Source organism: Sinohyriopsis cumingii, chromosome 2, assembly GCF_028554795.1.
Source record: "Sinohyriopsis cumingii isolate HCF-2022 chromosome 2, ASM2855479v2, whole genome shotgun sequence".
NCBI classification, from domain to species: domain Eukaryota; kingdom Metazoa; phylum Mollusca; class Bivalvia; order Unionida; family Unionidae; genus Sinohyriopsis; species Sinohyriopsis cumingii.
This window is the reverse complement of record NC_142962.1, coordinates 107,345,630-107,357,571: the sequence shown is the minus strand read 5'-3', so window position 1 is coordinate 107,357,571 and position 11,942 is coordinate 107,345,630. Positions and strand designations below refer to the sequence as shown.

The window sequence follows — 11,942 nt, the reverse complement described above, 5'->3', positions numbered from 1 at the left end:
CGACTGCTTTGCGCACAAAAACGGCTACACCTTCCGATATCCTACCTTTAACCATCTTATTACGAACACAACTATAAGTAATTTAATCTTCAATTTTTTTTTAAAATTCCTCTAATGCTTTTCCACAATCTTTAAAAACTTGAGTAGTAAGGTTCCACCAGAAATATTCTCGACTCCTACACCAGCCAAAAGATCGAACTATTTTAGCAGTAAGCGAAACGGCATGTACTATCTACTTAACAAAGTGATTGTGTTAATTTTAAATGGATCGATGAATAAAAAAATCCTTTGTTTTCACGGGCCATTCTCAGTTTGCTCGATAGCATTGCAACAAAGTTCAGGGAAAAAAGAATGCATATTGTCAAAGAGTAAAAATTATTATCTGTCCCAGACACATGTAGAGATGCCAAAGTTGTGACCCTGGATATACCTCTTTTAAAATATAGACAGAGAGAAAGAGACAGAGGGGGAGAGAGAAAGAATGAGAGAAAGACGCGACACAGTGGTTTTGGTGCACACATCTTAGCAGCCAAAAGCTAATACAAAATAGATTGTCTTTCTTCCAAATATTTACTTCAGCTGAATTTATTACTTGTTAATTAAAAATTATTGAATAGAACAATTAAAATATGCAAACAACACTCGGCTGTCTTGAAACTCAAAGCAGACATTATGATGCCAATTTAGCATTTCTTGCCCAGGGTAAAAGTTTATTTCTCATTCTGTGAATAAGTTATTCCAGATCTATTCTCATTCTGTGAATAGGGTATTCAAAGTCTTCTTTTATTATAATGTGAATTAGATATTCAAATTTTCTATTCTCATTCTGTGAATACGCAATTCAAAATTTTCTATTCTCATTCTGTGAATACGATAATCAAAATATATTCCCATTCCATGAACAGGGAGAATAGAGTATTCAAAGTCTTATATTCTTATTTTGCGAATAAGATAGTCAAATTCTTCTATTCTGACTCTGCGCATAAAATATTCAAAATCTTCTATTCTCACTCTGTGAATACGATAATCAAAATCTATTCTCATTCTATGAACAGATTTTTCGAAGTCCTCTATTCTCATTCTGTGAATATTGGAAATCTTCTATTCTCTGTGAATAAGTATTCAAAATCTTCTGAACCATCGTCGACTCCTGAGAACAATGTGGTAGAATTAAATCTCAGTCGAAAGAGTGAACTATGTATGATCGTCTTCTCGCTGGTGAAGAGTGTGGCTGTGGTAAATAAATAAATAAAATTGTATGCAACATTGTATTGTGCTTATAAAATGAAAATGCATATCAATTCTATCAAATTTTGAATTACTTTCAAATTAAACACAAAATACCGACAAATAATTTAACAGACAAATCCAATAATCCACTAATTTGTCGAGTACTAGCCGCCTAGCTTATTATCTGTCAAAAACCAACTACTAAATTTTCAACTGTATATATTCCACCACAAATATACATGCATGCATGCACGCACCAGAAATATATACATGCAACACACACTCACGCACACATACATACACACACACATACATACATACATACATACATACAGTTGGAGTATGCGCATTTGGTTATAGCTCCCCGTTTTAAGGAGTTCTTAGATCTGTGTGATTACTAGTGTGATTATAGGAATTCGGCGTAATGGAAATATCCCTAGCCCGAAATAATTAGCCAGTTACTAGGAGCAAACGTCACGGAGTGAAGTGTTAATGAGTTTCCAAAATGCCATGGTTCACTAGTAGTGAATTCAGGCCAAAACTGAATGAATGTCCCTGGTCCCTGTCGTAAGATAGTCCATATTAAAATCTAGTGGTGTCACTGGTGTACATTGGTAGTGTGACTGCAGTGGCAGTATTTACGGTAGGAAACCGGTAAATTACACAAAGGAATAAATAAGTTGGGACTCAGCAGATATCGTTTATGTCGCCATGGTGACAAATGTGGTGCAGTTATATTGGCGAAATGTGCCTGGAAAGCATACATTGGCTGGCCTAATGTGGCGGAGTTAAAATAGTTCCCAGTGTTAGGGGATACTCGTATAGTTTCTACGGCGTGAACGGCTGGCGGTAAGGAAACCTGATGAAGAGAAACCAAGCAGTTGTGCGGTTGATAGATATTTGGCAGGTTGTTTTATCTGTGGTCTTGCATTAATCAGAGTAAAATTGAAGTATAGAAGGGACACGTTGGGCTTTCTAATTTACAACTGAAGTTGTATAGAAGTCTTTGGAAATTTGGGGTAAACTTATGACTTCTAGTGAGAATCGCGCCAGGGTTTTGACAACCGCTCAGTCAAGAAAGACCCCTGACTTGTAACAAGACATACATACATACATACATACATACATACATACATACATACATACATACATATAATCATAGCTTACTCTTGCTTTTCGCAGTACCGCCGTTCTAAGAACTACTCCATGGTTCTCGAGTGGGACGGCTTGGGATTCAGACAGGGGCGGTGGAGCAGTGTTTGTGCACATTTCCAGGAGTGGTGAAGAAGGCAACTCTTGCATGCCACCTTCAAGGTCTGTAGAAAGATCTGATCTATTTGGATGCGAATAGCCTTGTTCTTGCTGTGCACGTCCAGGAGACAATAATGGTTCAGAAAGTTCTAAAGATGGTCCTGCAACCATCGCGGATGATGGATCTGATACGTGTTCTGGCAAGTGTTGCTGGTGCTCACCTGAAAATTTCGCAACAAAAGAAAAATATTCATATGCAATCAGAAATGGCTATCTTTTTTAAATACTGAAGATATTGCGATCAGAAATTATTACGATATTCATACTAAATGAGTGGTTTAGTCTTTTTTATTTTTGTCCTATTTCTTGCATTATCCCGTCCAGCACTTATGTTACCGTGTGTGAGGAAATTTCCGTGTGGTGTCATTGTTGGGGCTTGCCTCCAATCACAAAAATATATATATTTAGTTATATATTACTGACGAATGTTCAATATAATTCACCAGAACTCAAATTATATAATAAAAAAGTATGGTGTGCATAATACTTATAATAAAGTATTTTAGAAATAATTATCATTATATGTTGAGAACTAATTTTAAAATGCCCTTTCATTTTTAAAGAATTAGTAAACTTATTTTTATGATATTAGTTTACACTTTCACTAGTCAAGTTATTCTGTAAATTAGAACAATATAAAAAATATTCTTAACTAATTGTAAACAGGGGACATAATTAAAAAAAATTGATTAATGAATGTCATACAGTGTTTTGGAATTTGGACCTTTTGGATATATCGTATTAAGACGGTGAATCCAACAGGTTTCCTGTAGCAGTCATTCCATCTCAGAATTGGCTATAACAATAGGTTGAAAGGAGAAATCTTGCAAAGTATGGGAACTCTTGTTAAAATGTGCGGCAACATGAGATGAAAATGATTGATCGATATAAATTTTTGTATGTCTGATCTATGTTGGTTCTTACGTTTAGATATTTGTTGACTGGTTTGTCCAATATATTGGATGCCACATTTTGTGCATGTGATCAAATAAATGACAGTTGATGTTGCACAATTAGTATCACAATGCATATTAAAAGTTTCTTTCTTATTAATACTATTGAAAAAAGTATTTTCATTAATAAAAGAACAGTGTGAACATCTGGGTCTATTATACTTACTTGATGATCCCATTTTATATGATTTTTTTTTTCCAGCTTAGAATTAATAGGAAATCTTTAAGACTTTTAGTTCTTTTATAAGCAAGTGTGGTTTTGCTTTGGTGTAGCGATTTAACACTTGCTTTACATGCTAATTGTAATAAAACCCCATATTTATCGATAATCTTACCTATATTAGGCAACCTTGGATTATATTCAATAACAAAAGGAATCTGTCCCGATGTGACATCATCATTGCGACCTATCGCAACGGGTGTTACTTACGGCTTGGGTCGACACATAGTACAGTCAATAAACCGACTGAAATCAACTCTTTGTTAACATGAGTGTGTGTTGGGCCCATTCCCACTCAAGAAAGCCCTTCATTCAGGTCGTTAGGGACATATAGTCCTGCGACCTGACGGCTAAATTAGCAGTGCTCCTTGAGCACATAAACGCCTATGGGATGTGGCACTAATTCCTTCCCCCAGGAACATTTAGCATCCCGCTGTGAGGGAATAAACCCGTCGCAAATGCCTTTTTAGGCGCACGCGTCGTAAATCCAAATAATCAATCAATCAATCAATCAAAACAATTGAAATGATATCGTCATTTCTATTTTTGATTTTACATTGTAAAGATTCAAGTTGTGTAAGAGAAAATACTTTTTGGAAAGCAGTACTAATGATGTCAATAGGGTAAATTCTATTTTAAAAAAATGCTGATATAACTCTGTCAAAGATTATATAAAAACAGTGTAATCCGAAATAAGTCTTCTATATCTTATTGCTTGACTATATGGTATCCCGTTTATACATGACTTTGGATGACATGAAGAATATTCAACATACTGGTGAATATTCGTGTTTTTAACATGAACCATATCATTATTTTTATTTTTCACGACCTCTACGTCCAAATATGACACTTACTTAATTTTATTGTTGGATGTAGTTTGCTTAAACCATGTATTATATATGTGTGTGTGTGTGTGTGTGTGTGTGTCATCCATTCAAATACTCTCATCTCCTCACCATTTATTGTTTCCATAGCTGCAAACATGACGTAAGCGAATTCTTCTGCATCCCTTTCGTTGGAAAACTTGAGACCGTAGACATGGAAAGCCGAATCTCGCCATTGATGAAATGTGGGCGTGGCTTGGATGTATTTCATCCCTCTCGCGATTTCACTGGCTAAAAACACCTGTGGAAGAAAATGAGAATCCAAAGTTAAAAAATTTGCCCCAGATTTGCTATATTCGTACAGCAAAATCAGGTTGATTCATCACAATCTTACTCCCGTCGTTTATAGAAAATGGCTGTTCTTTGGGCCAAAATTTAGCCCGGCTTCTCAAACCTGTCTGACAATAAACCTTGTGTCCGATGACTGCAGACAATAGGCAATCTAAAACGTTATTCAGTTTAAGGCGAATTTTTTAAATGCCCGAGCAAAGTCATTTAGATTCTGATTGCATTCTTTATCTTCTTTTTTTTTGGGGGGGGGGGGCAGGTATTTTGCCTTGCTTCATGGCTTTTTTTCTTCCAGTGAAAGTTTAACCTCGCAAATGCAAAGCATGGAAAAGGAGTGGCGGTCTTGATTTCAAAGCTGAATGATTACAACCATTATTGACATTTTTGAAGAAAAAAAATCTTTAAAAAAAATCCCAACTTTTTATCTATTTTTCTTTTATTTCTTCTACTACGTCTTTTATGTGGTGGTGGTGGGTGGGTGGGGGATACAAATATTTCACTGAAGCCACTCTTATCTTCATTGACTCAAAAGTTCTGAGTTAAAAATCAAGAATTGTCAATTTTTCTGTTTTCATGATATTCCTAGAAACGCATTTTTATGTTACGACAGTTGCAATATTTACGTAAATCACGCTTTGTAAAAAATATATTGCTTATAATATATGAAGGAAAGTATGCATTGTTCCGATGAAGAACAAAATCCCTAATCATACACAAATTTCTGTCAAAACTTATCCACCGGTTTCTTCCAAAAAATACTAAACAATCTTAAAATGTTTATATAAAATAAAATGTTAGAATCATTTGAGAGGTACGACCTCATGATTATCGCTCTCTTTTCCGATGATCGTCATTTTGTTATTGCTTGTGTTATGGTAAATCCCCAGCTCGATCTGTTCCGATGTAGGACACCATCTTTGGTTGACTTCATCATACATCATAAGAAGAGCTCTAGCGGACACCAGTAATAGGTGATCGTCGCTTTAAAAAAGAAAAAATAAGGTTATGGTTATTTACGCTTCACTTATCCATTCATCTAGTAAAATGGTTATTTACGCTTCACTCATCCATTCATCTAGTAAAATGACTCACGCAACGGAGATACACTAAAAGCGATTTACTTCCGTTTCATTAGTCGAGTTATTTTCGGTAGAGATAGCAGAAGTTAGACTAAAAGCGGGTCAAACTTTTCAACTTGGGATAATTTTCAGGTGACTCAGGGTAAATTTCCTTTTGGATAACTATGTCAGAAAGCATTATAAGTATCCCACAACATCCCCACGCTTTCAGAAGTATGACTTAATTGGTGGTGTGTTATTGCAGAGATGTTTGATTTTAATTTTTAAATGAATATTAAAACTGATAAAAGTTATTGTTAATCTCATTGAATGATCAGTGCCATCTTTGTTTCTATTTTCTAAAAGGAAAGTTTCCAATTAAGACATATAAAATCTTTAACTATTTCAGTTTTTACAATTTTACTCTTTTCTACAGCTGACTATGAACAATTTTCTTGACATTATGCAAACATTGGGTTTTATCTAATGTTTTATGGCTGGTCTATGGACACATTTTCCGATCATTTAAAAACCGCAATTAACTGTATCGACCTTCGAGGTTAGTAGGGACTGTAATATTCTGAAGACAATATTTATGAATGCGACATGATATAATACAAGAACCTTCGTCTTACATAACAAAATTAAAATAATAAAGGTAAATGATTGCAATTAAACCTTTCTGCATGCAACACTGCTATTGACCAATATTGCTAACATGTGCATAATGCATGCGTCTATATATTGCATAGTTCGACCCTTACAAAAGACAGCTAAAAATCATAACTATGCAAGTATTGTACATCCATTAATATTTGTATCAACTGTGTAATAAAATAACGTACAAATCTACTGACAAGTCATGCAAATATCTTGTAAAATTTTGTGTAATTAAATCAACAATTTGGTTCAGGTTGAGAACCGCGTTACGATGTCTTAAAACTTTAAAATACTGTAACATAAAACGTTAATGTTGTTGAAGCCACAGGTGAAAAAATGCTTTACATAGCGTTCTCACTTACAAGACGAATCCATCTGCAAACTACAGACCCAAATCTGGGTATGTGCCGTTTGTTAGGAGTAATCAGTAGAATAAACAAAACAGACCCTGATCTGTATGCTCATTATGATTCTGCAGATGAGGTTCTTTCTTGTTTGCAGTTTGACTTGACTTATAAGCGAGTAATTACGGTATCTCTCGCCATCTCCTAATCACGCGAGACTTAACATGTATCACTACACTAATTATATTCCTTGCATATTTCATTTTTAAAAAATAGCGTTTTGATGGAATACATTTCATTAGTTTATACGCACCATGACTATCTTAGTCACTAACCTGGATTACAACCTATAAACATATTAGCATAGGTTATGATGCATTTTCTACAAATAGTTACAAATGAGGCTGCAAGGGACAGTTTTTATGCACATATTTATTGTGGCCCGCACCTGCCTAATATAAAACTTAATAAAACATAAAATACATGAGTGAGGTCAAAATGGTTTATACTTTTGGATAGGAGTGTGTGTGATTTGGATTTTTAACGTAGCTTTAACAATTTTTCAGTCATATCGCTACGATGTCTGCAGTGTGACAGTTTATAGTGATGTCTTGCACTGGGGCATCATGCCACAGAAATGTAGCATGATGTCCAATCCAGTCACATTAACCTGACACCAGACCGACCAGTCCGAACACTAAACTCCTAATGCTGAGCGCCAAGCGAGGCAGCTGTAAGTACCATTTTTGTAAGTCTTTGCTATGACTCGGCAGAGGATCGAACCCACCACGACCTTCCGCATCCAAGACGGACGTTCTAACCACTAGCCACCAGAGCGGTCACTTTTGGATAGGTATAATAAAGTCAAACATAAGACGATCAGCCATTTCACCAGACAAGTCGGTGGGAATTCATAGAATAAAAAGTTTATTCACCTCACCCCCACCCCCCACAATTTATACATGCATTTTTCATGTCCGAAGGCCATTTTTTAGAACACGTGATGCTCACTGTGCAAACACAATCTCTTTCCCTGGGTGATGATTTTGAAAAACATCGTGTACTTAATAGCCTGATGCAATTAAAAATAGGCAGTTTTTGAGATATTCTACTTACTTTGAACCAACGTGTCTACTGCTATACGCGGCTAGCTCTGTTTCCTAGCCGACTATTGGTATTTCACTGGCTACATAATGTGCAGTGACTACGTGATGTGAACATGCCTCACATCAGTTTCAAGAACAACACAAGCCGGAATGACCCAATTCACAGATATATCCATATTTTTAATGATTACACTACAATAGTTCAAAAAGTAACACCACAACCTTAAGTTAAGACATTTACCTGTGGTGCTATTAATATCATATTTCAATTTACAAAATTGTCCCCTACCACCTGAATGAAACGACAGTACAAGTGATCTTTCTGAAACCAGTCGAATTATATGCGTTTGCTATGTCCTCGCACTCAAAGACAAGAGGAAGAAGTCTACAAACGTTTGTTTTCTCTTTGGGTTCTAAAGCTGCTTTCTATTTAAGACAACTAACGATCTTTGTTGGTTAGCAAATCTCCAAGAAAAATCAAAGATATAGATAATATATAATATTAAATTTCTGAAGTATTGCAGTAGATGCAAGAACAGCTGACCGTCGCAATTACATAAATATACATATAAACAAGCATAATTAGCACATTTGGTTAACATTTTAACATTTGCTCAGGCGTAGTTTGCTCCATAGTTCACTTTATTTTACAAGAAAATGGTCTAAGTGTATTGTGACGTCATGGCATAAGTTACAAATGTGATGTGCAAACACAAAAGGTCGTTTATCATACTCATCGAACAAATGGGTATCATACTGATTTTGAGGTTTTAAAACCATTTTGTAGCTTTTTTGTGGAAACGTTATGTAATTTACTTTGACTGGATCTCAAGCAACGTTTTGAAGCAGAATGTTCTTTCATTTTAAGTGTTGAAAGTGTATAGTTTTAGCCATCTAAATGTAAAGAAAGCTTACTATAGGAAACGTTCCTGCCGTTTCGCGCTCGTTTTTGTTTTGTTTCTTCTACATTTTTTGTTGGGAGAGGGAAGGGAGCGTACGCCCTTGACATGTTCGATAGTCTTGTCCCTTGTTCTCAGAGATTGATGGGGGCCCCCGAGTGTCCGAGTGGTCTAAAGCGCTCTTCGTTATGGATCACTGCCATCTCACCTCTGTCTTCGTGGGTTCGAGTCTCGGATTCGGCTAATGTGGGTATGTGAGAAAGCTTCCAGTAGCTTCTTGAGGGTGGGTGGTTGTTTCCGGGGTCTTCCCGGGTTCTTCCTCCACCATTAATATTGGCCGCCATGTATAGCCTATCGTGTGCTGAAAAATGGCGTTAAACCCTACAACAACAACAACAGAGCTTGATGATAACAAAGTCTCAAACTATACCTCAAAATCCTATGTTTAAAAAAACCTGACATTCTTTAACTGTCATTAAGAATAAAGCTAGAAACAGAATTTATGGTACATCAACTAGCGTGTGAAATTTAAGTTAGTAAGAAGTGCTATTAATATCATATTACAACATCTGAGTTCTAGTGTTTGTTTCGAGATTTTTTAAAAAAAAATCAGGGAATAATAGGTTAAACTAGGTTCATACCTTTCTACCGAAGAGATCAGCCTTGTAGATGTTGATTCTTGTACCGTACCTTCGCTGTGAAAGTCATCCGCTGGTGATTGAGCCTCGCTAACATCATTGTATCTACAAACGGTATTTACACTGTAAGAAGTAACATTGTGGGACTTTGAACATTTCATGGCCCGGTGGCACATTGCGCACCTGTCACAGTACACTTCATCACACTCAGAACATCGGTAGCATCCCCGAGACACTGAACCGTACACTTGACATGGGTCACACGCACGTGCTGCCTGTGCTTTCTGTGCATCAATTATTGAAACGATAACATGGTTTAGCCTGAATCTCTCCACTAACGCTGATGGAGAATCGTCCACGTTCAAATGCGTTTCTTCTCTGCATTCCGGACACACGATAATAACTTTATCATGACTAATGTCTCTGCTAATGTTTCTATTGCGCAACTGACTTGTTACAAACTTGGTAAGGCATCCATGGCAAAAAGTATGAAGGCACGGAAGACATCTAGGTGTGCAAAAAATATCAAGGCACAAAGAGCAAGTAATAACTCTCTCGTCAACCCGAATTTCTCCCTCAGCCATGTCAGCTGAACAAGTGATAGTAAGGACAAGTTCTCACTCAAGGAGATTATTTAGTGTCCTAGTTATCGTTTCACAACTCGTATATATCCGGTACCTAGTTACCTACGCATAAATTAAAGTTTTGAAAAGGATGCGCGCTTGCTTGTGCAATTAAAGTATATTTGTTGCACAGACCTGTAGGTAAGCACTGTGCACATCGTGTTACCGTCGAGATGAAAATATTGTATAGAAATGCCTTCGTCTTTTTGACCCGCATGACCGCTGAAGATCGCCAGGTGTTGTATCACATAGGCACAAGGACCGAAGCGCCGATAAATATAACAATGAAAAAGCGGCCAACCATTCTTAAGGGCTGAATACAACAGATTGTGATAACAAAGAAAACACGTCGTAGAACAAATACCCCGAGTAATTTAAGTCTCCAGTGACCTTCTCATAAGTACGAATTCCAACACCTTTAATACCACAGTGAAAATATTTTCTCCGAAATAGTATTTTAAAGGTGAGCTTTGATTATACATTTATTTTATAAATTAAATACTGAAACTTACTGGAAGAGGACATTGATATCTGTTTGCAAGAATCAATCAAAATAATATTGCTTTCTGTCGAGTATTGGTTTGAACGTTATCTGAGCAAGCAATCACGTTGTGTTCCAACGCTCAGGCACTTGAGGGGTTCTAAATATAATTTGTCCTCGTTTGAGTAATACTTGGTAACAAAACCTAATAGCAGTTTCGTCTTTCATCAAATTTCTCAGAGATCTAACAAGACGGTTTCCTATTGCCGTGGTATCCTGCGGCAAGGACACGCACCAGAAGATAGTTAATGAGTAACACGGTGAGTCATATTTACAAATATCTTCAGAAGTCGAGACAAGTCCAAACCGTAAAATAACAACGTGTTATCGATTTAATGGTTAATCGGACGGGATTATTTTTTTTTAGAATATCGTCTGCTATGAGTAATAATGAGGAGATTGTTGTTGTTTTTGTAGGGTTTAACGCCATTTTTCAGCACAAGATAGGCTATACATGGCGGCCAGTATAACTGGTGGAGGAACAACCCTGGTAAACCCAGGGAAGAGCCACCGACCCACGAGAAGCTACTGGCAGGCTTTCCCACGTACCCACGCCAGCCGTACCTTAGACTCGAACCCACGCAGACAGAGGTGAGATAGCAGTGATTCGGAACGGTGAGCGCTTTAGACCACTCGGCCACTCGGGGCCCCAATAATGAGGAGATGGTTGTTGTTGTTGTTGTTTTTGTAGGGTTTAACGCCCTTTTTCAGCACAAGATAGGCTATACATGGCGGCCAGTATAACTGGTGGAGGAAGAACCCTGGAAAACCCAGGGAAGAACCACCGACCCACGAGAAGCTACTGGCAGACTTTCCGACATACCCACGTTATAAGCCGAGCCTTGGATTCGAACAAACGCAGACATGGGTGAGATGACAGTGATCCGGGGCCCCAATAATGAGGAGATGGTAAGAACAAGGTTATTTTTCCCAGCAATGAGGGGTCAGATTTTTGTCTTTAAAGAAATTTCACTCCCGGCCAGTGAATATTAAATGATCGATGAAAGAAAGAGCTAAAGTCAATCGTAACAAAAGCAACTTTAAATAATTTTTCTTTTCGATCCATAAGGAAATATCAACTGAATATGGGGAAAATAGATAAATTAAAGAAAACAAACTTTGCAGTTCAAATTTCCAGTTTACTGAGGAAAAGAATGCAGGCGGTAACATCCTTTTCAGAAATA

General features: G+C 36.9%; 1 protein-coding gene across 2 annotated transcripts; it reads right to left on the bottom strand.

Moving 5' to 3' along the window:
* Positions 1–551: 551 nt before the first annotated feature.
* LOC149805581 (protein enabled homolog) lies at positions 552–10,539 on the bottom strand. Of its 2 annotated transcripts, none has more exons than XM_089950216.1 (5): positions 9,598–10,539; positions 5,708–5,870; positions 4,674–4,842; positions 2,398–2,702; positions 552–1,231 (listed from the first exon to the last, which is right to left on the bottom strand). In XM_089950216.1, the coding sequence occupies exons 1-5, from the start codon at positions 10,176–10,178 to the stop codon at positions 1,178–1,180; spliced, it is 1,272 nt and encodes a 423-aa protein (XP_089806342.1). In that variant the 5' UTR covers positions 10,179–10,539; the 3' UTR covers positions 552–1,177. The 2 variants fall into 2 exon arrangements, with proteins under 2 accessions (XP_089806342.1, XP_089806343.1); XM_089950217.1 differs by lacking the exon at positions 9,598–10,539 and adding an exon at positions 8,068–8,134.
* Positions 10,540–11,942: the final 1,403 nt, after the last annotated feature.

Excerpts from the sequence above, each read along its gene's own strand:
- LOC149805581 (XM_089950216.1), bottom strand. The coding sequence starts at position 10,178 with ATGGCTGAGGGAGAAATTCGGGTTGACGAGAGAGTTATTACTTGCTCT. Across the intron at positions 4,843-5,707 it reads AAGAGAGCGATAATCATGAG|GTGTTTTTAGCCAGTGAAAT; the intron begins GTCGTACCTCTC and ends TTTCTTCCACAG. Across the intron at positions 1,232-2,397 it reads CGGTACTGCGAAAAGCAAGA|CCACACTCTTCACCAGCGAG; the intron begins GTAAGCTATGAT and ends TATTTACCACAG.